At 38.9% G+C, this 25,931-nt stretch overlaps 1 protein-coding gene across 1 annotated transcript; it reads left to right on the top strand.

Moving 5' to 3' along the window:
• The first annotated feature begins 587 nt into the window (after positions 1-587).
• Positions 588-25,931, top strand: smc3 (structural maintenance of chromosomes 3). The gene is made up of 29 exons (XM_006790799.3): positions 588-770; positions 1,425-1,500; positions 1,634-1,672; positions 1,761-1,828; positions 2,098-2,169; positions 2,766-2,845; positions 2,943-3,021; positions 3,346-3,463; positions 3,965-4,140; positions 4,414-4,494; positions 5,045-5,209; positions 7,127-7,248; positions 7,508-7,721; positions 8,276-8,379; positions 9,465-9,564; positions 10,766-10,926; positions 11,331-11,472; positions 11,725-11,875; positions 11,972-12,124; positions 14,283-14,434; positions 14,626-14,784; positions 15,818-15,925; positions 16,213-16,321; positions 18,506-18,753; positions 22,225-22,437; positions 22,933-23,124; positions 23,654-23,831; positions 24,184-24,290; positions 24,811-25,931. The coding sequence occupies exons 1-29, from the start codon at positions 756-758 to the stop codon at positions 24,880-24,882; spliced, it is 3,654 nt and encodes a 1,217-aa protein (XP_006790862.1). The 5' UTR covers positions 588-755; the 3' UTR covers positions 24,883-25,931.

Below are 25,931 nucleotides of genomic sequence, written 5' to 3'. Positions count from 1 at the left end.
AGCCTTGCATGTATTTCTTACCTATAGTCGCCTTCCTCACAGCCGTATTTTTTATGCATAATCTATGAAAGCGATGAAACATGTCGCTTTCATAGAAAACTTAAACCAATTTTAATCAGAATTTTGAGACATCAACTACTAGAAAATAATTACAGTCAAAATTCCTGTTAGAAAACTGGCTGCACTGTGTTATTTAAAGACACTATAAATAATAATAATGATCATCATTAATACAATAATGTTGATCATTATTAGCACAGTCATTATGATTTTTATTTATTTATTTTTATCGCTTTTAGTCTATAGTCTATTTCCCACTGCTGCTCATCAAAACAATTTTGGCGCCCAGAGCGCAGACTGCTAGACTGTACCAACTAAACAAAAAGAGAGGCGAATAAACAGCAATAATAAAAGACCTAATGTTATGTCACAAACGTAACCTAACCGTAGATACACATTATATTATTGTTATATTTGAATTTTTACCTTTCATATGAACTATTTAGCTTCCCCTCATGTAGGAATATAGTGCAAGTATATCCCTACAACCCAGTTTCACAAAATGGTATCATCCATTCTATCCCGCCCCCGCCGCCATTTTCCATGTTATTCTTTCCTGCCTTACAGTATTTTATGATTTTTAATGCAACAGTTTGATTGTTAAGTTTGGATTATTATAGTTGTGGTTTCTCCAGCTTGGCGCAGGGAGTGTTTTATCTCCAAATTTGCAGAGGGGACGCCCTGGATAAGCAGCCATGTATATTAAACAGGTAAGCTAACGAGACCAGACTGATGCGTGTTGCCGACTGTTACTGGTCTAATAACAAGATTTAGGCCAGCTTAACGTTTTTCCACTGAATGATAAATGTATAGCTATCGAGGCTTCACTCAAAGTATAACGTTGATTGGATTGCAAAACTGTGCACAGGCACTCCATAAACGGCAAACGTTGTGTAGCTATCTAGCTAACGTTAGCTAGCGCTATTTGAATTAGTGTAGAAGTGAATTGCCTGTCCCCTCTCGAGATGCTAAGCTAACGCAACTAGGCCAGGCTTAGGTTTTCGGATTGATATGCTTCTTTTCATTGTTGTTATAACGTTTAATGTTGCATATGATGCAGAATACGAGAGTTTATTGTATAGTTGTCGGCTAACTCGGCATTGTTGATTTCAAACCTTCAAAAATGTCCTGAATGAAAGTAGCGGTAGACCATCTGAGTGCCCATCAGCCAAGGCCCTGTTGCCTCGTTTTACCTGTGATGGTGCTATTCAGCATAAACAGTTTACACACCTTATGTTTACAAATATTCATAGACCCAGGAGCTCTTTGACCATGTTTAACTGTAGCATGTGGTTAAAATATTGCACTGAAACAGCTGATGTTGTAGTCGGTGTGTTCACGGTGGTCTCTGGTTCCCTGTGCAGGTGATCATTCAGGGGTTCCGAAGTTACAGGGACCAAACTGTGGTAGACCCTTTTAGCCCGAAGCACAATGTCATCGGTATGTGTTCATCCACATCTTTCCATAATTATTTTGTATTGCACCTGAGTTGCTAATCAGGTTTTTCGGATACTTTATGTCCTGTCTGTCACCATATCCTCATTTTGTGTTTATTTTTCCCTTCGTCTTACAGTTGGGAGGAATGGATCAGGAAAAAGTAACTTTTTCTATGGTATGAAGCCTCAAAACTTGCTGCAATATAGAATTCAAACATTTAGACTTCTAAGACTTTAACTCCCGTTCTCTCTTTTTTTTTTTAGCCATCCAGTTTGTGCTCAGTGATGAATTCAGCCACCTGCGACCTGAACAACGCTTGGCCCTGCTCCATGTAAGTACAGGAAAATGTACTGGGAACATGAGCCTTTAGTGGGAAGCTATGAATACAAGTATGCTTGCTAAATAACAGATTACTCTCAGTCAAAATCTTTGCATTTTCCTACCTGTGCCAATTGGCAAAAAAAAATTTTTTTTGTGGGTTTGTTTTTTTAATTAACTTTTATCACAGTGTGAGTGATTTTGCTTTAGCTTTGACTAAAACCTCTTTGGTAGATGCCAAAACTTCGTTGTGTAAAAATCTCTCTCTCCCTGTCACTGTAGGAGGGAACTGGTCCACGTGTCATTTCGGCTTTTGTGGAGATTATATTTGACAACTCTGACAACCGACTGCCGGTAGGAATGGCAAACATTTCAAATTTATTCTATTACTGTATTTTCTGCTTGATTCCATTGTGATATTATTTAAAAATTTCCATAGGCCTCTCAAGGAATGTGTGTGTATGTGTTAAATAAATGGTCACTGAGCAGCTTGTGGCTAAACGTGTATGATCATATAGCCTCTTTTCAGTGCTGATATTTGTTTCACAGTTAAATTTGCATTATTGTTTACATTGGTTTGTATCAAAGTAAACCTCAAAATAAAAAAAGGAAAACACAATAAACTAAAATCCAAAAAACCAGCAACATCAACCCTTTTATGCTTTCTTTTGTAACAAGACTTAATCTTGGGTATTAAAATGGTGAACATGTTTAGTCCAATTTAAGTTGTTCATTTCATATTGAATATTGAAGTCTCTCCTGGTGATGACTGTTATGAAGACCACTGATTGCACTGTGTTGCCTTCAGTACACACAGTCCTTTTTATTCTGATGATGAAGGCCGGATGTCTGTGAAATGTTGCAGCCTGGTGATACTGTGGCATAAGCTGCCAATTATCGTCCCCTGTGTGACCCTCAGCTTGCCCAGTGATAAATGCATCTCTTTCTAGATTGACAAAGAGGAAGTCTCCCTTCGTCGTGTCATTGGAGCAAAGAAGGACCAGTACTTTTTAGACAAGAAGATGGTGACGTAAGTATTGCGAGGGATCAGCTGTCCATGTTAAATTTGCCAAAGGACATTACTACATGTGTGATTCCATCTATTCTATGCACTCTTCTTGTTGCAGTAAGAATGATGTCATGAACCTTTTGGAGAGTGCTGGCTTCTCTCGGAGTAACCCCTACTACATTGTCAAGCAGGGAAAGGTGAGAGACGAGTGCAGTGCCAAGCCATATTTAATGCGCAGTAGTTTTTGGTGATGTGAAATGAATTTCATTCTTCAAGCAGTGGTCATTGGGTGGGTGTTTCTAGTTGAACAGACAGTAAAACAGTGTTGTCCTCACTATTTATTTACCTTAGTCTGTTTTGCAGAAAACTAAGAGTATTAGTAGACTAAATAATTGATGTTAATTTAAAAAAAATTATAATCATTAATTAATTCTAATCATTATCATTTGTTTTCTGATAGGAATATCTCAGAGGTACACCAGATATTTGGAAAATTTACCTTATGTTACTGTTTTATGTAGATCAACCAAATGGCCACAGCACCTGACTCACAGCGTCTAAAGCTGCTGAGAGAGGTGGCAGGGACGCGAGTGTATGATGAACGCAAAGAGGAGAGCATTTCCCTAATGAAGGAGACAGGTAAACACTTTTGAATACCTTTCATTTTGTACAACTGTTGATTGGTAGATTTTAATTCATTAATGTTTTTAATTGTCTGTGAACAGTTTTGTTATTACATGACATCAGCTAGATTGTTTTGAAAAGGCTTTATAATGTATATCTATATGTACCATGTTTCATTAGCCTTAGGCAGGATTTGTAATTTGTGTCACATGTGCTGTCGCCTTACAGCAAGAATGTTCCTGGTTCAAATCCATTCCAGGGCTTTCCTTCCTGCAGCATTTTAGTTTCATTGTTTGTGTGGTCGTCAAAGAACTTAAATGTATAGAAAAACGTACTCCATTTCCACTGTCTTATAGCAGTACTGTCGGATTTCCATCACAGTCACAGTTGTGCATGACTATAACACGTGGCAATTAATTGTTTCTATAACAGAAGTACTGCTAAATTTTGTATACCTTTGGTGAAGGAGTTACAAAGAGAAAAACCTGAAAACAATCCACTGTGTGTTTTCCTCAGAGGGGAAGCGAGAGAAGATCAATGAACTGCTGAAATACATCGAGGAGCGTCTGCACACCTTGGAAGATGAAAAGGAAGAACTGGCTCAGTACCAGAAGTGGGACAAAATGAGAAGAGCTTTGGAATACACAATCTACAACCAGGAGCTGAATGAAACCCGTGCCAAGCTGGATGAGGTAATAAAGTTGTGAAAAACGTTGAAGTACACATGCAGAAAAAAACACAAAACATAGACTTCTCTGTATTTTGCTGCAGGCGTAAGAATGTAACGCAACCCATGTTGCAACACAGTTGCATTATTTATGCAGTATAACACGAATTCTATTGTCCTAGACATCATTATAAACTTAATTAAATTGTATTTATTAAATGTGAACAAATGCCAGTATCAAGTAGACTTTACTGCCTCATTAACAAGACTTTTGTACTTTGTTTGGCTCTTTTAATAGTTGTCCACCAAGAGAGAAACCTGTGGAGACAAGTCCAGACAACTGCGTGATGCTCAGCAAGATGCCAGAGACAAAGTGGAGGTAAAAAAAACAAACAAACAAAACAAACAACCATTGCTTGGCTTCAGTGAAATCTCATCACAGAATTATATTTAAGATGGTGTTACAGTACTTTGTAAATGACCTTGAATGATGTGTTTGTGCTCTGGTAATTGATCTACTTTGACATTTTTTTGTAAGATTGAAATAAACAACTACAGTTTTAGTAACAAAGTCATTTGTTAATATTGTCAGGGTTTGATTTTGTTCAGTGCAACATTTTTTTGTTCCTAAAGGTACCATAACCACAAAAAAAATGGAATTAAATTTTATTTTTGTGTGTTATCTTCACATCTAATGTTTGTTGACCTCTTTTTTTTTCTCTAATATATCATTGCTTATCTAAATATATCACACATTTCTAGATGGTTAATGTCATCGGCTCATCTTTGTGACCTTGTTAAATAAATGACGCATCATTTAGTCGCTGTAAAGGAAGTAGGTTGTTGTGGGGGTTTTTTTTGTTGTTGTTGTTACTTTGTTTTGTTTTCCCCTCATACAATGATTCTTTATTTTGGCTCTCTTTGTGTAGGAAACGGAGCGTGTTGTGCGAGAGCTGAAGTCTAAGATCTCTGCCATGAAGGAGGAGAGAGAGCAGCTGTCGGCAGAGCGCCAGGAGCAGATCAAGCAGAGGACCAAACTCGAGTTGAAGGCCAAGGACCTGCAGGACGAGCTGGCAGGCAACAGCGAACAGAGGGTACGGAAGCCTCCCATCTGCGTCACTCTAAACACGCGATGATGCACCAACCACACTCCCCCTGCCTCTTTCCCTTTACCATCTCTGTATAAAGAAAAGGCTGGCAGTTTTTTCTCTTTTAATCCACTCCACTCACCCCTGTTATAGCCGGAAATGTGGGTACTCTCCAGCCCCTCTGGTGTTGGCCAGAGGGGGCCAATGGTGCGATATGGCAGCCTCGCTTCTGTCAGTCTGCTCCAGGGCAGCTGTGGCTACAACTGTAGCTTGCCTCCACCAGTGTGTGAATGTGAGAGTGAATGAATAGTGGAATTGTAAAGCGCTTTGAGGGTCTCGAAAAGAATGCAATCCATTATTATTATTGTTATTATTACTTGTCCAACATTGCAAGAATTTTGGTAAGGGTGTCTGTCAATTTTTTAGTCTGTTTATAAAACCAGAAAACCCCAAATCATGACTTCCATTTTGACAAATGGAAAAAAAATAGCCTTATTTTATTTAGTATGGTGGGATATTACTCCGAGAATGTCCAAAAGAAAACAGCATAAAACTTAATCAGTAAACCAAGGGTACTGATCCAAATATTCAAGTGCTTCATTCTTACAAACTAATAATATGTGGTTTTGGTTAAGGTGTTTTAAAGGTGTTTATTTCATTTAATGGATGCAGCTGTTACTTGTCAGTTTAATATAACTATCTTTTAATGTATGTAATCATGCATCCAGTATCTGTATAATATCTAATATCATGAGTAATATTAAAACAGGTCAACCAGTGCAAAAAAATGTGCAGTTGGCTTGTGGGATGGGATGAGAAGCAAAACAGAGTAAGCACCAGGTTGCGTATCAGACTTTGCTTACAGCTCCACTATACATCATCCCTGGCATGAGGTTTCGTGTACAGAATTGGCATGCATCACTCTCCATATGGCCTAGTGTTTGTGTGCACATGTGAGTATGAAGACGATAATTATACATAACAGCTCTATTGGCTCAGTATTTATGGTTCATGGTGGGTCCCAGGCAGCATGCTGGCTAGTGGTTGGATTAAGCCCACCTGGCTGCGGCTGGCACAACACCAGCCAAAAGTTATTGGAGCAAAATGAAAAGCCTCTCTAGCTACAGGGGATCCTGGTTTGATCAGCTTTGAGGTGGCTGATCAAACCACGGGGGGAAAAAAGTGAGCACAGCCATCTCACAAAGGAATTTGTCCAAATCACTTGTCAGTTAGATTTTCTATTGATACTAGCACATTTTGGTTTACTGAATATTAATGCTCTTTTTATAGGATTCTCTTCCAGTAGATACCTTTTATATAAATCTGTTGTAAATGTGTTAGGGCTGTCGGTCTATTAAAATATTTAATTGCGATCAATAGCGTGATTGTCCATAGTTAACTCTCAGTTAATCGCAGATTTTTAAAAATGTAGATATATATTTTATTACATTATCAGTGGTGTTTTTGGCCAGGAAGCGGTATTTAAGACTTCACGTACTACGGTCTAAGGATTCACATCGATTGTAAATACAAATAACTTTGTTCTTCTCAAGGGAACCGTCTGGCAGAGCATTAAAGCTAAACTTGTTATTCAAACGACCCTTTTCTTCATCCATTTCTGCATATCATTCACAATGTTCTGATGCTTCACTTCCAGACACCCCAATCTAAGGATGGTGGGCCACAGGTCACAGCCCAAGCATGCATGTGTTAATCGCGCATCAAACGAAAATAGAGGTGTTAAAAGGAATAAGCATTAATGCGTTATTATCCTGTTAACTTTGACAGCCCTAAAAATATAAGTATACATTTTTCATAATTGTCATGAGGCTTATTTATTCTTCAACACTTTTCCTCACATGTAACTCTTAACCTTTCATTTGTCGGATTTGTTGGATTAATAGTCTGCTCTTGATCTTCCAGAAACGCTTGTTGAAGGAGCGTCAGAAGCTCCTGGAGAAAATTGAGGAGAAACAAAAAGAGCTGCAGGAGACTGAACCCAAGTTCAACATGGTCAAGGAAAAGGAGGAGCGGGGCATCTCCAGGTAGGGATGACTCATTCTCAGCTATCGTTCCCCGAGCAGGCAGTGACCGGGCGTGATTCAAGGAGTCAGTCAACCCGAGTTAAATATAATTTGATAGTGAGAGATTAAAGGTGTCTTCACATGAGATATTTGCGAATTCTGTTATAAAATTATTTTATTGCATGTGTTATACAAACATTTGAATACAGGAAGGAAGGAGAGCCAAAGAAAACTATTGGTTCAGTTTATAAATCTATGATCCCCCTTTGTTGTCTTGCAGATTAGCTCAAGCTACACAAGAGAGGACAGACTTGTATGCTAAGCAGGGTCGTGGCAGTCAGTTCACCTCTAAGGAAGAAAGGGACAAGTGGATCAAAAAGGAGTTGAAGTCTCTGGACCAGGCTATCAATGACAAAAAGAGGCAGATTGCTGCCATCCACAAAGACCTGGAGGACACAGAAGCAAACAAGGAGAAGAACCTCGAGCAGTACAACGTAAGATAATTCAAAATGTTTCAGACCTGCTTCTCCTGCTTTTCCATGAAAAAGAATTGCACACTGAGTTTTGCTTTCCTGTCTTTTGTTGCTCTAGTTGAAATAACTAGCTATTCTTTGTTTACTGACACTGTTTTTGCTGGAACATTTTAACCTATACTTCTTTGTCCCTTTTATTTTGGTATTTTGCAGTCTTGTGCATGTAGCTTGAAGAAAGGGTGAAAAAATTTTTTCCAAGGGATGCACTGGTGGGAAATTCTGAAAGGGAGAAACAAATCTTTATTATCAAGTTAACATTTTGAGACTAAGCTTTTCATTACATGACTTGTGAACATTTGGTGCAAAATCCACAACAACAAAAAAGTGAAAAAACAGTCAACAAGGCATAGACTTTCATTTGGCTCCTTAATTTTACACCGATTTAAAATAAATAATTTTGCATTTATTTATTTCAGATTAGTGGTGTGATATATGTGGTTTAGAAAAAGATTTCTGCTGTTTTGATCTGACATCCTGGCAGGTTAGTGTGTCTCACTTCAAACTTGTATCTTTAGAAACTCGATCAAGATCTGAATGAGGTCAAGACCCGTGTGGAGGAGCTGGACAAAAAGTATTATGAAGTGAAGAACAAGAAAGATGAACTGCAGAGCGAAAGAAAGTAAGGACCTCTTCTTTGTTTTTAATCTTCTCTTTGACCTCACATCTTTAAGATGTAAATGTATAAAATTCAGTCATATTTTAAACTTTTTTGTGTGCAGTTTTGATTAGTTTGACATCTCATGATAAAATGAAGCTTTACATAAGTCAGACCTGCATGTTGAATTGAGTTGAAAGGTTGTTGTTTAGCCTTTCTTTTAGCCAGTATGCTGTTTCCGCTTGGCAACCTTTAGATAGATGCCAGTGTATTGTCTCCTGTGAATGTCACCAGGCCTTCTCAGTCCACTTAAACAATGAGGTGTGTTTATGTAACACAGAGGATGATACCTCAGGCTTCTGCTGCCACAGTTTCCTTGCCTTTAAAAGGTCCTTCAGGGTGGTTGAATTGTGTCATCAGGCTTTTTAGGGAAAACGCGGAATATTGTTCCATGTTTCTTGAAGCACGACAAAGGAAGCATTCACATTCAGGCCTCTCCAGCTATTATTAGGAATGACACTCAAAACGCATAATTTGCCTTAAGCATAAAAAGAGGTTGGGATCTTTCTTTTTTTTAAACTGAATTCTATTAAATTCAGCGCGACCCTTATTACTGTCAGCATGTAAAACAGATTCCACGAATAGTTTGTGTATGTCAGATTTTTAATTATGCACCCATCACTGTGATCCACTGCGCAGTCTGTCGGGTGAGAAGGCAAAATGACAGCTGCAAGCTATTAGTAGCATATCTAAAAATGAGAACAAATGATGAATTTACTCTAACCGAAACAGTGAGATGGTTTGGCAGGGAATCGAGACGATATATTTTTACTTGAGGATGATAGTTACAGTTTGCAATTAAATTATGTGAAAGTGAATGAATATTTATGTTTAAATACATTCAAACTATGAATCAGCAGCTGTGTTGGTTTCATAATCTATTTCCAAGATGAATGAATACAGAGATAAAAGATTTAATCCTTTTATAAAAGAGAGTTTTAGTTTAAAGGTTTTTTGTTTTGTTTTTTTTTAGTGTCATGACTGCACTTGCCTTTTTGTGCTTCTGGTGACATAAGTGTAACAGTGTGTGACTCTCTGTATCTGCCCAGCTACCTGTGGCGTGAGGAGAACGCAGAGCAGCAGGCTCTGGCAGCCAAACGAGAGGACCTGGAGAAAAAACAGCAGCTCCTCAGAGCAGCCACCGGCAAGGTCCGTGTCACTGTACATGACTGCGTAATTATTGACGTGCATAATGCAACTATAGGATCCCCAATGCTTCCACCTGGATACAAGTGAAAGTGTGACTGTGCATGTATGGGCACAGAAGTGGATGTTTTTTTTTCAGAGGATTGAAAAGTAATCCTTTTACTTGAACACACACACAGTACATGGATTTATCTTGCTCTTTCCCAGGATGTCACTTGTAAGCCACAGGTAGACCTGCCATTATAGTTCACACACGCACTTACATACAGAAGAGCTGTTAGCGAAGAAATGGGCAAGTGAAGATAAATCAAATCCCAAGTTTAAAAAAAAAAAAAAAGCCTCACTCTCTAAACGAGCCCACCTTAATACTGCGACCGACTCACTTTGTGACTCAGCCGGTTGTCAGAATAGATATATCAAATGGAATCATTCATCTGCTTCGCTACTGGCACCTTATGATAGCTAGCTAAATTTACATATGACTCACTCCTTTCTGCCTCATCCAGTCATTTCTTCGGGGCATATACATCAATCAAATATCACTTCTGAATAATGTCTGCCCAGATGAAAGGAGGCTGTGTGTAGCTTCATGGACAAATGTCCTACATTTATTTTTCTTACATTAGTCCCAGCTGACTCATCCGTCTCCAGCCTTTGATGGGCTGTATCTATCCCACATTTTTATATTCGCAGTGTATATTTCAGTGTAGGATTGCGCAATGGAGTTAATACAGACCTTTTTTTTTCTCATGGCTCATACAATATGAGTTTATTTTTCTGTGCTTTTTTGTGTGTGTTATTTTGCATACTGAGAATCTTTGTCATAGTTAGAATTTGGTGCAGTTAGGATTCAGTGTGGGCGCTTTTCTGCAACTTTAATGCCCTTTGTCTAAGATTAATTTCATAACAGAATTTTTAGGAGTAACTGTGGGGCAGAGGGCCATTGTGTTGCTCCAGGATTTGATCTTTGCATTTTGTGGTTGATTGTATGAATGTGGATGTAAAGAGTGAGTTTACCACTCCAGATTAGGGAGGAGTTCAAGCATCTCATGATCTTGTTTAAAGGTGGAGGTAAAGTCAGAGATTGATGGATATGATGATCTGTCATGCTGAAGAAGGAGCTGACCAGTCAGTCCGACTTCACTTTAATCTGTTTTATATTACATTAATCATTATTCCTTTTGTGTCACTTATGTTCCTCTAGGCCATCTTGAACGGTATTGACAGCATCAACAAAGTCCTTGAGCATTTCCGTCGGAAGGGCATCAACCAGCATGTCATCAATGGTTATCATGGCATTGTCATGAATAACTTTGAATGTGAGCCTGCTTTTTACACCTGCGTGGAGGTTACAGCTGGGACCAGGTGTGGTTTGCTTTTGTATTTTCATTCAAATGTCTGTGTAGGCTGAAATGAAAACAACACTTTCCGGCTCCAAGTCCTTTTATTATGCAAGATTATACAAATGTGCCCGGTGGGTAAAAGGAGCAGGTTGCTGCGTGGGAAGCCAGCAGCCCAGTCAGTTTAAAACATTTAGTCTGAAGTTACTCCCCCGTTTGTAGTATCAGTATACCATCTGCCTTGGGCTTTTTTATTATTGCTTTATTCTTCCTCTTTAGAACCTGTTAAAAATTTTAAATATCAAATGGGAGTTTTCATGTTTACTCACAGAGCAGGTGTTGTAGATTTTACAAACAATTTATGATTTATAGTAAAAAATGACTTTTGGTGGTTTTTTTTGTCTTTGTTTGTTTCTTTGTTTTTTTAAGGCTGTTTTACCACATTGTGGAGACTGATGAAGTGAGCACTAAAATACTCATGGAGTTCAACAAAATGAACTTGCCTGGAGAAGTCACATTCCTACCTCTGAGCAAGCTGGACGTCAGAGACACCGCCTACCCAGAAACCAACGTAAGTACCTGACATGAATGGGCTCTTTGCATGTATTAAATTTTGAATGTACTAGCAAATAGTGGTATACAGTAATTGACAGTGGCAGTTAACATAAAAACTGCATTCAGCTATATTTTTATTTATTTATTTTTTTCATTTCCCTTTGTTCAGTCCTCTTCATTCCATTTTTCTCATCAAGATTTCTCCTGACAAATTAGTTTCATTAATACCAATGATTTTTTGTTTGTTTGTTTCATTTTTCTCCATCAGGATGCCATCCCGATGATCAGCAAGCTCCGCTACAGTTCCAACTTTGACAAAGCCTTCAAGCACGTGTTTGGGAAGACCCTCATTTGTCGTAGCATGGAGGTTTCCACCCAGTTGGCAAGAGCTTTCACCATGGACTGTATTACTCTGGAGGGTAAGCTTTGCTGTGAAATGCAGTACAGCTTCAACAATTCTCAGTGCAAAATACTCCAATTGAGAACATTCATATCATTGTTTTGTTACTTCCTAGGTGACCAAGTCAGCCACCGTGGAGCTCTGACAGGAGGATACTATGATACCAGAAAGTCTCGCCTGGAGCTTCAGAAAGACATGAGGAAGGCTGAGGAGGAGCTGGGTGAGCTGGAGGCCAAACTCAATGAAAACCTGCGCAGGAACATTGAACATATCCTTTCTATTAAAACGTGTGGCGAGTTTGTTTATCATGTTGATGTTAGAGCGCTGTCCGTTCAGAGTATGAGCAAACTTGAAAGCTTCACTGAAGAATCGCGTCATTAGTGAGGCAGAGTTTTGGCCCCCTGCTTAGACTTACTGACAATAGAAAAATGGCCTGAGTTTGACTGGAATACCGAGGAAAAGGGGAGTATGTGATTCAAGACTGAATTTGAAAATGACTAAACAGACATCTCCCACTTTGAAATGTTATGAAATTCATAAACACTGGAGACAGACAGTTAATAATCGGTATCTGTTAGATCCAAGTAGATATTCTTTCCTTTTCAGGATAGAGATTGTGTTTGCCTGAAAGGTTTAAATCATGATGTACAGTTAAAACTAGCCTTTCTAAAATTGTTTTCATATTGACTTTTAAAGTAAACATTGCTTTGTGTTGACAACAGAAAACCTTGCACCCTCTTAGGACTGAAATTTTAATTTAAATTCGTTGCCACGTTCTGCTGTGTGCTTGGAGCTGTTTTCTGTATAAAAACTATGTTATAGAAGGTTACACCACCCTCATTCAATTATGCAGTGATGTCACATGGCTGAACCTTTGTTTTAATTGTGTATTAAATCAGTCTGGGTTGTGTAGCTACCTTAAGGCCAGTTGGAGCTTGGCTGGGACGCAGTGGCAGGGTTTAATCGGGTCAAGAAGGATTAGTGTGTGTTGGGTCATGTCGGCCAGAGCCATGACTCACTGCTGGACAGCTCATGAAGGCCAAACAAGTAGATCACAGAGGATTTGTGTTTGCATGTGCGATGTATTTATGAATATGGTCACTTCCGGCCCAGTATGATTAAATGTCTGTTTGCACACCTGTGTGATGGTGTGTAGCTTCTCACTCACTCACAGCTAGTAAAGCTTATGCTGCTTGGTGTGTGCGCACCTGGTGATTACGTATATGTGCGAGTCAGTAGGCGAAATGGGCATCTGTGCCGATGACATGGTGCTTCACTTCACTCCCCAGAGGAGTGAGTCAGAGAATGAATTAATTATTTAAGACACCTTGTTTTTCACTCTCCAACTCTGCCCTGTCAATAAGCATGAGCTCCCAGCCATTCCTTCCTTCCTTCCTTCTTTTAGTTGCCGTCTTCACTGTTCCATTACATTGCAGTGAAACTTCATACAGTTTTTATGTGAAACAGAAATTTTAAATGTACCTGATTTTATGTGGTTGTGCTAATTTATCGTGTTTTTCTATGGAAAAAAAACTGTTTGCAGCCTGATATTATCTGTTCACATTTGTCAGATTATCTTTGAACATCTGTTTTCTCAGTCTTCTCTGGTCATCAGGCAGGAAAATCCACTTTCCTTCAGTCCTTTTTATATCACTACATTGATTGGTCTTGGTGTTCATTGAGTCCTGGTAAACCTCAGAGGCCCACAGGAGTTTTGCAGTCCTTTGAAGATCAATAAGCCTGTCTGTTAAATTAACTTAATGATGAGCATGTGCAGCCCTTCTTAATCCTCTACTTTGATTTTAGAGACACCTCCTTCCCTAAAAGCCCAATCACATTATTGGAGCACTAAATAGCCTACAGCATGCCCCATGACTTGACTCATTATCTGATCAGTGTCTTTTGTGTGTCTGTCAGTACGATTACAGAAAATTTAACCAGGCTGAATTTCTTGAAACTTTGGGAAGAGGTGGTGTATGTGCAAAAGAAGAACCCTTTACATGCTTTAATTTTAGATCCAAGTCACTTAAAATAGCTGAATGTGACTTTGGCCTTGGCAGAAGATCAACTCTCTGAGTGCCCTTCCAGTTTGCTGCTTCAACAAAACTGTCTCTGTTGTTTAGGGATTCTGTGCCAAAGTGCTTAATTGAAGCTGAATCATTTCTTATCCTTTTTATTTAACCGTCTCAAGTTTGGTTGACTAACAAAAATATCCAGGCTGCATATCCAGGTTTCTTGCAGTCCCAGCACTTAACTTGCTTGGTGAAACGGTAGTAACGATTTAACAATGCATCGCATCAGGGACCTTATAATAGGCACTGCAATATTACGTAACTGTGATTAGCTCGAGAGTGGCTATTAAGAAAAACTGAAAATGCTCGTCTGTAGTAAAAATTGGCATATACTTCCTTAACTGCCACCTCCACGTATCAACAATGAGATTGACCAACTGATGAATCAGATGCAGCAGATCGAGACACAGCAGAGGAAGTTTAAGGCATCCAGAGACAGTATTCTGTCAGAAATGAAGATGCTGAAGGAGAAGAGGCAGCAGTCAGAGAAGACTTTCATGCCCAAGGTAATATTACCTCATTGTTGCAGTGTATTGTAACCTGTATAAAAACCCTGTGTTCAAGATCACTATGACCAGATTTTGTTATTGATGTTTGACTTGGTCTGTGCCTCAGGTTCAGCCTGTCCCCATTATTGTGTCTTAATGTTGCCCACTGCTGTCTAACGTTCCTTCGTTCTTTCTCTCTCTCTGTCCAGCAACGCAGCCTTCAGAGTTTGGAGGCCAGCCTCCATGCCATGGAGTCCACCAGAGAGTCGCTGAAGGCGGAGCTCGGTACAGATTTGCTGTCTCAGCTCAGCCTGGAAGATCAGAGGCGTGTCGACGACCTCAACGATGAGATTCGTCAGTTGCAGCAGGTCAGTGGACACAGACTGTGTCTGTTGCAGCATTTGTGACAGTGTTTCTGCACTGTAAAATAACTGACACGCACACATGAATTTTCATTTGTGTAATTGTGCTACATCTATTTACAGCAGTTGATTGCTCAAAACTTTATTGTGCAATTTATTCAGGTTTTTCAGGGGTTTTTCAAAAAAACTTATGTATCAATTATGAGACATTTAAGAAAAATGTTCCAGTGAAATAATAACTGTCTTTTAGAAATGTGTTGAATCTGAAATTGTGGCAGTATCTGTGCGTGCTTACATGGAGTTCAGAGAACATGCCGGTTACCTACATTTGTTTCTCAGTGTCCTTTCGCTTTCTGCCTCCTCCTGGTGTATTCAAATGCTCTGACTGAGGTGAGAGAAGCAGGCAGCAGCTGTGTGTGGGATGTTCCTGTGATACAGCATTGCCCTGTCTTTCTCTTTCACGGCCAGCTACTCTCGGCTTTTCCCTCATTGAACTTTCAGCCATTCCTGTCATCGTTGTGCAACAACTCCGCCCCCACAACATGAAGCCTTTCATATATGGTTCTGTTATGTTTGCTGTTGTCAGATTATATTACCTGCAACAGAACTCCTGGTTTAGTTTTCATGGGTTTTGGTTAATATGATATTTGCTTCGACATAAGTGGGCAAAGACTTGTTCCTTTACATAACATTCACTGATAACTGTCGCTGAGGCAGATAAGTGTATACACAATTTTTATTTATTTATTTTTAGCAGATTTTATTCTGTGTAGACTGAACAGTTAAAGTTGCTCTCATCTTAGGATTGTCAGGATGTTTATAAAGGCAGAAACGGCAACATTGGCTTTTAGATAAATGACTATCACTCCTCACACATCCGTCACTCTTGACAGCACCATTTCATGCAAGAGATTTCTTTTATGTGATAAACAAAGCAAGAAAAACCCATTCAAATATCAAATCACTGGTATTTCAACACATAGTGAAAATATCACATAAGTAACTTTTGTGCTTTTGTGATGTCTTTATTCACTTGCAGGATAACAGACAGTTGCTGAATGAGAGAATCAAGCTTGAGGGCATCATGACCAGAGTGGAAACATATCTCAATGAGAACTTGAGGAAACGTCTTGACCAAGTGGAGCAGGTACATCATCCCTTTAAGCACTTTGCTTGTAGAATATGTTTGTCACATGATCTATATGTGTATGTTTGTTGAATTATTTCCCTTTTCATATTAACAAAGTCATATTATTTTAAGTTCTGATTCTTTGTTTTCTGCTGTTAAATTGTGGTATGTTACAAATTAATTCTTGGATATAGCTGATTTAATTATAAATAATGTTTTCATTTTCTAGGTAGAGGGGTGTTTGAATGACCCTCCCTTTTTATTTATTCTACTATTTTGATGTTCCCTCACTTTGTATTTCACAGGAGCTAAACGAGCTGCGTGAGACGGAGGGAGGCACGGTGCTCACGGCCACAACCTCTGAGCTGGACGGCATCAACAAACGTGTTAAAGAGACTTTAGCTCGATCAGAAGGTATGTGGTTTTTAATTTATTGATATGTTTGTCAGTACTACTGTTCATATGTTGGGGTAAACTAGTCACTGCTGTGGTTGTGGCTACATTTGACACATATATAGAAGCTCTCGTATTATTTTACTAACAGGACAGTTTATACCTACTTAAAAGTGGTTTAAGTTAGATTAGGTTTCACTTTAGACATAATCACTTACAGGGGATCCTGTTGATGTATTTTTAATGGTTGCTCCTCTATTGTAATTGTTTGCTTTCATTAAATGTAAGTCTGTCTTACAGTTGTCCAGAAGTTAAAGTTGAATTTATGAAGAAAATGCCTGAAAGCAAGTGTTTTGGAGCCAGTATTTACAGTGTTTAAATTCACTGTACTCTGGACTGCAGCATAAGTTTTGATTTTATTATGATCACAAAGAAAATTATTTTTAAAGAGTTTTTAGTATTTAAAGTAAATTACTGATTTTTGTCATTAAAGACTAGGAAAAAATAATGAAAATGTTATTTTTCAGGGCAGGAAGGGTTTTTGAAAATGAAATAAACCCAAAAAGCATGGACACTTGCTTCAAAAATACACATGAAATAATGTGACTCAGTTCAAACCTTTTTTACAGTAATTATGTAGGACACAATATTCAGTTCTTTTTTTCTTAAACATCATTGAGCTAATAGAAAGGGTGGATCAAGTATCTGGATCTTCTGCTGTCACAAAGGCTTTGCCCTTAAAGCATAGCTGACAGCTGTAAATAATACTTTAACAACTAGGTTCACTGTCTGCAGGCTGCAGCTGGACTTTAAATTATACCTTAACTTTTGACGTTGACTTTTAAGTCTTATTTTTTCATCTATAGATGGGCTATAGGTAAATATCTGTATCTCTGTGTAATCTGTATCTATGTAGTGCTCATTACTGCACATTTCTGGGTAAAAAGAAAGCAAAAAAAAATCAAATCGTTCCAGTCTTCTATTTCTTATGCTTAGTTAATTTATTACCTGTCTGGCTCAATTTATTGTTGTCATTTGAGTGTAAACTGAGAAACTGTAGGATACCTTCATTGAGTTGGTACTGCCAGCAGATGGTGAGAATGGCTGTGATGCCTTCGAATCACAATTTGGATAATATGTTCTTGCACAGACTGCCTGGTCGCACATTTGTATAAATGTTCTATAAATGTGGTGCAGTGACTCAGAGGTGATAAAATGCAGTTGTCAAAAAGCACTTGTTTCTGAATACCCTTAATTTGCATGGATTCATATTTCATCATTGGCACTAACTAATTAAAGGCATTCACAGCATCATCCTTTTCTTATGTAGGCGCTATATTCAGTCATCCACTCTTGACTATTGTCAGTTTTACCTTTGTTCCAAAAAAGAAAGAAGAAAAATCTTAATTTCTTCTTTCTTTAAATGAAAGAAAGAGACATTGTCTCCCTTTTTGTAGGTTGTTGAGAAAAGGCTCTAAAGACAAATGATGTAATAGCTTCTGCTGAACAAAGATGACACAAAGTCTTACGAGCCATCTTGAAACTAAGGATATACGAGAGTGGTCGACAAAATAATTAAAAGTTGCAGGCCTTCACTAGATGGCACTTAAAATAGTCAGTTTAAGTAATTATTCGTATTTTAGTGAGTTACAACATCTCAAAGATCTTTCCAGCCGTGATCTTTGCAGCACCTTTCTCTCTCTGGTCTGTGACAAGTTTTAAATAAGTTGGAAATCAAAGGAGGTGGCAGTGCTACAAACTTGGTGCGTTCTCCTTTGATCAAGGAAAGAAAAGTCTAGGCTTTCAGTGTGTAACCACATTCAGCAAAGGTGTGTGGATGTGGATGGGTTTTACACTGCCAGTACACTGGCTAGCATTGGCTACTGTTGGCAAACTCATCTGAAAGTGCATGCATGTTGTGCCGCACATGTCAGCAGCATTTAGAATATGTTACATCATCAAAGAAAGTAACCACTCAAATCTTAATTCAATAAAAGGCTCAAACAGTCCACCCAAAATAAGTTGGTAAAAAACTTCCCCTTACCATCTTTGTTTTTTTGTTTGTTTGTTTGTTTGTTTTTCCGGACGAAGCAAATTGCAGTAACTATTAAAGAAAGTCATTATTTTTTTAAGTCAGGAATTCGGCAGTATACTATGTATAGATAAAAATCGAACCCATATCACCTCCTCAAATGTCTTTCCCAGATCTGGATTCTCTGATTGACAAGACTGAGGCAGAGATCAAGGAGCACATAAAGAGCATGGAGCGATGGAAGAACATAGAGAAGGAGCAGAATGACGCCATCAACCATGACACAAAGGAGCTGGAGAAAATGACCAACAGACAGGGCATGCTGCTCAAGAAGAAAGAGGAGTGCATGAAGAAAATCAGAGAGCTCGGCTCGCTGCCTCAGGAGGCGTTTGAGAAATACCAGACCCTCACACTCAAACAGGTACACCTTGCCACCCACACACACACACACGCTCACACACAGTGCCTAATGATGTTATATGCTCGCCGCTGGCTTTAAAATTTCTTTTCTTTTCTTTTTTTATCAGCCAGCCCTAGCACTTTTCAGACATGTAGTGTACAGTGTTATTTTTCAGTGGGAGTTTATTAAAATATGACATTATTAAATTAAATTAAATATTTATTAAAATATGACATTTATTATTTTCAGAGGGGAAATTGTTCTGCCTTCAATGGAAACAAAAATGAAAACAAAAGCACTGGGGGCTTTTGTTTTCACTGGGAGCTGGGAGTCATGCTCAGTCACTTTAAACTAACAAGTTTCAGTTGGAAAGTGTCAAAAACAGAATAAAATGCATTTTAAACATAGAATAAGGCACAGTTTATTGAAAAACAAGATACACAAAAAGAAAAGCAGTTTTAGTATGAATAGAAATACACATATGTACAACATCCCGCATGTGAGTTGAAGTGCAAATAGGCAGAAACTGACACAGTGATAATGATGTCTATGCTATGAGCAGATGAGGTAAGTGATAATAGAGAGAGAAAAATCAGAGTTTATAATAATCCATCTATCCTGGAAAGAACAGATGGAGTGATGTAAAAGAGCACTGTTGTGCGTGTGTTAAAGTGTTTGTAAGAGTCCCACCTCCCATACACAATGGAGAGGAGTTATAGAGTCACAGTGAGACAAATATCTTCTGTAGCACTCAGACCTGCACCTCAGGGCAATGAGGCTTTTACTGTATTTGCTGTGGTGACCAGTCAGGGAAGCATGCACAGGGTAGAATGGATTTTCCATGATGCTGAAGACTTTCTTCAGCATCCTGCTCTCAGACACATACAGAGTATTAAGTTCTACTCCTAGAACTGGCCCAGCTTTCCTGATCAGCTTGTTGGACCTTCTTAAAGACAACTTCAGCGTTCCTGGACCAGTCACAATTCACTGTCTATGTGTATGTGTTGCCCTCAGCCACCTCATAATCTAACTCCTTGGTGCTGCCAGGAGAAAAGGAGGAACCTGTTTCCTAAAGGCTAAAATCAATGGCTTAGTATTAGTGATGGCAAGCTGTAGATTAGCTCACACCATCTATAAAACTGTCCACCACTCTGCTGTACTTCTGTACATCAGTGATGCAGTGATCTGTACCCGAGGTCTGAATATTACATAAGGTGAAGAAAAGGGGCGATAAAATAATCCCCTGTGGTGTTACTGTGCTGCTCAGTCTGTTCATTCAGCAGCTTTTCTGTTGGACATACTGTGGTTAATCCTGGAGGAAGTTGCTAATCCAAGTTATGAGGGGAGCATGTGCCTGTTGTATTTTATTTTTTTTAAATACTTTTTCCAAATTTATAGTACATACAAACAAAAATAAGAGAAAAGAACGCAAAAGAAACAAACTAAACAGAATGAAACGCACATAATCTGTGGGGTAAAGAAAGAACAAATTATACACATATGTAAACATATCTGTCGCGACCCGAACTGGGACGACCCAAAATCCAGATACTCCTCCGATAAACTAAATTACGCCACCACAAAATCCAGAGAGTCAGTAGGACACCCCCAAACTCCCATGCCCATTACAAAACCCTATAACCAATTCCAGTCGAAACCCTGTCAATCCTCGGAGAGGGGCTCCTACCAGCCGGGGTATACCCAAAGTAACGTCCTATTGATCCCGTCCCAAAACACCATCCACCCCGCCCCTTACACCCACACAAAGACAGCAAAGAGCATAATTCTCACAGTGTTTGCAGTTATTTCAAAGAGGGAGTGTGCTGGATGCAGGAGGCAGTTGATGGCATCTTCCACGTGTTGTTTACAGTGACTATATATGAATAGATAAGACTGGTAAAGATATCTGAAAATGAAAGCAAAATCCAATAATTATTAATTTTAATTTAATTGGTTTCACTTAAGAAGGAAATATGTACAATATTAACTGTTAGCTTAGTTAGCTTTAGTTAGCTTAAAGCTAATATGAATCGGCAGTCTCTTGGCAAATTACATGCATAGGATCAGAAAGAGTAAATCACAAAACATCCACACACCCACTGTGGATCACTCGAGTCATTGGACACACTGACATATTATTCATTACTTTATGAAGTTGAATTGGTGATTGTACAAAATACATTCAAATCATTACTTTAGCACACATTTAACAGACACAGAACAACGCTAGCTTGGAATCACATTACTGTCTGCCTGATTATTTTAGGTCCAAAATGTATTCCCACCAATGTTCATTAGCTTGTAACCTTTGTTCTGGGGTTCAGCTGAGTAGAGAGCCTTGCTCCTGAAAAGCCTCTGGCATCAGTGAGAGTAAACTGATGACCTGAAAGACAGTATCCTGCAAAGCAGCGCGATCTTACAGGAACAGTTTTATTTCACATGTTAGCCATTACAGCAGCAACATTAAAAATTATGAAATAGCTGTGTTGAGGTCAGTCTTTATGTGCATTTTGTCCCCCAAATCCATTTAGAAATATCTGCACATACACATGCAGCCAGAGCCAGGTCTCTTCAGGAATAAAGCCCAAGGCCATCACATCCCACCCACTCACTAGTGACTCACTAGACACTGGGGGTAAAGACTGTGTGTTGAGTGGACTTGGCTGCTTCTTTCATAAGTGTCTGAGTGCGCACACTATGTGTGTGTCTATGCGTGTGTGCTTGTGTAAGCCCCCCTCCTCAACAATGCCGAAAATAGGCTCGCTTGCTCATAAACACTCCATATAGTTAATCTTTCTCCACAGGACACTGCTTGGGGGCATGATGGTGCCATTGATTGCAGAAGTGGATGAGAGAGCCATGTAATAATGGCACTTGCTCATGCTTCCTTGGTCATTAGTGATTCAAAGGGATGAATTTAGAGTTTGAGAGTTTGGAGAGACAGTGAGACACTTTCAGGCTAGACTAAACTAGATCTTAATTGATCAGGCCGTGTCCTCTTTCAGATATGAATAAAAGGTGCAAAACATGTCCATGAAATGCATAATGAATGTATGTTTAGTTAAACATGTGATTCATTTTCTACTCATTTTCTAGCATTACAAAACCTGTCCTTGAGTGGAAAAATAATCTGAAAATATAAAAGTACTGAGCAACATTTCCTGAAAGTGTAGTTGTAACATCAAAGCAAAATTGTCAAATTAGTGAGTTCAGGTTTTAAAAACATAAAAATTAAAACAAGCAGGTACCGGTATGCATTTTTATTTTAATTTTTTATTTTACATTAGTGGCTTTCTGTGTGCATCACTTAATATACTGTTATTTCACAAAAAGTATTGTTTTCTGAAAGATGGATGGATGAATGCACAAGCAATCTAAATTATAACTTCGAAAGCGAGCATGTTTTGAGGAGTAATTTAAAATGATACTGATTTAAAGCAGATCTGATCTTGCCTGGAACTAATGATGTATTGTATTCCTCTCCTCCAACAGTTGTTCAGAAAACTGGAGCAGTGCAACACTGAGCTGAAGAAGTACAGCCATGTCAACAAAAAGGCTCTAGACCAGTTTGTCAACTTCTCCGAGCAGAAGGAAAAGCTAATCAAGCGTCAGGATGAGCTGGACCGTGGCTACAAATCCATCATGGAGCTCATGAATGTCTTGGAGCTGCGCAAGTACGAGGCTATCCAGCTCACCTTCAAACAGGTACATTGCAGCTCAGACTCTGATTAAAATCTTCAGTGATACAAGTCCATGGTTTTTTACCTTAGACCTGTATGTAAATCACCCACATTTTTGGGGGGAAGCAGAAGTGATCATATTTGGACAAGCAGTGCTAACTTACCAGCCAAAGCTAGCACACTTCATACGTAAATCGCAGGATTGTAAATTCCTGGTAAGACACTAATACCACACTATAATTTCACCCACCCAAAACTGGAGCAAATATTTCTTGGGTAGACTTTTAGTACACCCAGTTACACAAAAGCTACATTAAAAATGCTTCAGAAGCGACAAACATGGTTGAGTGGTCCAGTGTGGTGACCTCACTTCGACTGAGGTGAAACCTAGAAGATGGCAAGAGGTTTATTCCTGAAGAAGTTCAACACTAATTTAAAGCATTTTCTCAGAATGTGAAAAATTCATGAAAATGTGACTAAAATTCACTTTCTATCTCTTCTTACCTTCTGCTCCTCTCAGGTGTCGAAGAACTTCAGTGAGGTTTTCCAGAAACTGGTGCCGGGTGGCAAAGCTACGCTGGTGATGAAGAAAGGTGATGCTGAAGGAAGCCAGTCTCAGGATGAAGGAGAGGGCGGTGCTGACAGCGAGAGGGGCTCTGGTTCACAGAGTAGCGTTCCCTCCGTGGACCAGTTCACTGGAGTCGGCATCAGGGTAGGAGTCTTTTTCAGTTGTTGTATCTGCTGTTAGTTGATGGGCTTTACTGATTACCATTTATAAATCAGCTTTTTTTTTTTTTTTAAATGAATGGAAGATAATCAAAATAATAAGAAGATGCTATAAATGAGCAAAATGTTTCAGCTCTTTAATTTTTCTCATTATATAAAGTTTTATCATTTCTGAGGTAGAATTGTGCTTCTTGAATACCCTCAATGTAATAAGTTTCCTTGAGTCTTTGTTTGGAAACATGCGAATGTGTATTTCTGGACTGTTATGATTTCTGGTCCTCCCACACGGAGAAAGAACCAAGGTGAGATTGGTCATGCAATGAGTAATGCGCAGTCCTCTTAGGGCTAAATTTATCTTTATCATTATCAGAGCTGTTGTAACATTGCAGAGGATTTGTTTAACTTCATGAATCAGAGACTCTTATAATAAAGTTCTTACAGTAAAGAAATTGATTTCTCTGTTTTTGTTTCAAGTAAAGTTTGATGGTCTAATTTGATGCACATGTCCTGCGTAGGTGTCCTTCACCGGGAAGCAGGGCGAGATGAGAGAGATGCAGCAGCTGTCTGGAGGTCAGAAGTCTCTGGTGGCTTTGGCTCTGATATTTGCCATCCAGAAGTGTGACCCTGCTCCTTTCTACCTGTTTGATGAGATCGACCAGGCCCTGGACGCACAGCACAGAAAGGCTGTCTCAGGTAACAATGAGTTATGTGTCTACACAGATTAAATGAAATAAATCTATGGCTCAGTAGGGTTGATTAGTAAAAATACGTCTCATCATTGATCGCAGTCTCCTCTGTAGTAAGAGTAGGTAGAAGGTGGACGATAGCCTGGAGAGGTGGAGGTATGTCCTGGAGAGAAGACAAATGAAAGCTAGTAGAAGTAGGAGATGAGCATCAGGAGTGAAAGGGAAGGCTTATGAAACTGTAGTGAGACCTGGTGTGATGCATGGTTTGGAGAAAATATCACTGACCAAAAGAAAGTTAAAATGGCAGTTGCTGAAATATTGGAAACTTTATTCAAAGCAAACCTTCCTTCTTACTGCAGATATGATTGTTGAGCTGGCTGGCCACGCCCAGTTCATCACCACCACCTTCAGACCTGAGCTGCTCGAGTCTGCGGACAAGTTCTATGGGGTCAAATTCAGAAACAAGGTGAGGCCTCTTCCTTCGAGTCTCTGTATATCTACTGAGAGTCAGACTATGCTCCGGGATTAACAAGTTTTAAACGTACCTGAGCAAGTTTTCTCACAATCGTCGGTGATCGTTAACAGCGTGATGATGTTTCTGAGAATTCAAATGCATTTAGTAGGTGGTGATTTTATTTTATTTTTTTTATAACAATAGCAAGAAAAATAAGTCTTAAGAGAGGCTGCTCATTTGTTCTCACACAGCCCAGCCTACTAAAGGCAGTGGGGAAAAAAACTATTTTCTTCACTTTAGCTTTAGGATTCAAGGGAGAAAATGCAGTGGTGGTGACAGTGGTGTAAACATAATTTTGCATTCTGTTCAAACTCCATTTGTCTTAAATCAATAGCATTCAAAGTTCATTTGTGTCTTTGTTCTCCGTCAGAAAAGTGATAGTAGTTTCTTTTGTGTCTGTCTCTTAAGAAAAACGATTACTGCTCAATCGGTGCAGCATTGATTAGTCATTAACCATCTCTGTGTTTTTTAGGTGAGTCACATCGACGTGATCACAGCAGAGCAGGCCAAAGACTTTGTGGAGGATGACACCACCCATGGTTAAGAGTCTCCTGCTCTTTATCATCCTCTCGGCCCCCACCTCCAACCCCTCTTCCTCCATCTCTACAGCGCACTGCAAACCTCAAAGGCCTCCAAGACAGGGCCCAAATGCAGACATATCCCACTCAGTCCAAAAACCTTTTTATAGTCGTGTTAAACATAAACAACACAGGAAGTCTCAGCTTCTTGTGACGTCCTTGTGATTAAGATGTAATTTAATTCATGCCCAGAAACCCCAACTGACCATTACTCATATTTAGAGTTAAATCTTCAAAGGCTGATACGAAAAATCTGGAGGACAAAATGTTGATAATCTTTAAGCTGACGGACTTGATGTGAATCAGCCTCATTATAGATGACAGTGTAGTTATTTTACACTGGAAAAAAAAGGTTCTGAAGGGAGCACTTCATGTTTGTGTTACTGCGATGATTTATTTTAGCTGAATTTTGGTAATCTGTCATCCAATGATAAAAGCGCCAGAGATGCAACCTTTCAGGATCTTTCCTCTTGTGTACAGTTGAGTGTTTTGATATGACTTGGATGAATCTTTGGGGGCCTTAGGCTCATCTGGATGTGTTCATTCTTACTCTGGTTTCTGTAATGTATACTCTTTGTACTCATGAAATATTACTTCTGTCACAAAAGCCACTTGGCTTAAAATGTTCAAAGCTTGTGGTTCCCTTTTTATGCTTGTATTCTGTCAATTCTGTTCTTTGAGGTCATTTCAATATATGAAGTTTAATTCCAAAACAACAGATACCCATTTGGGAACCAACACATCCTCCTAACAAGAATGTTTGTGAAACCTGACCGTGTCCACTTGGGTTCAGTACTCGGTTAGTCGCTGTTTTCTAGAAAGCCAAGATGTTATTAATCTTAAATTTCCTTCATGGAGTCTTTGTTTGGGATTGAACTCCTCATATGTTGTACCTTGTTTCAAATCTTTCTTTTTTAATGTTTGTGTTCCTTTTTATGTAATAAGAAAACATAGAAAAATAATAAAAGGTGTAAAAAAAATAAAATAAAATAAACACGTCATCTCCGCTTCATGA

This window comes from Neolamprologus brichardi, chromosome 6 (genome assembly GCF_056152115.1).
Source record: "Neolamprologus brichardi isolate AB-2024 chromosome 6, ASM5615211v1, whole genome shotgun sequence".
NCBI classification, from domain to species: Eukaryota; Metazoa; Chordata; class Actinopteri; order Cichliformes; family Cichlidae; genus Neolamprologus; species Neolamprologus brichardi.
This window is presented reverse-complemented; position numbering and strand designations above follow the sequence as displayed.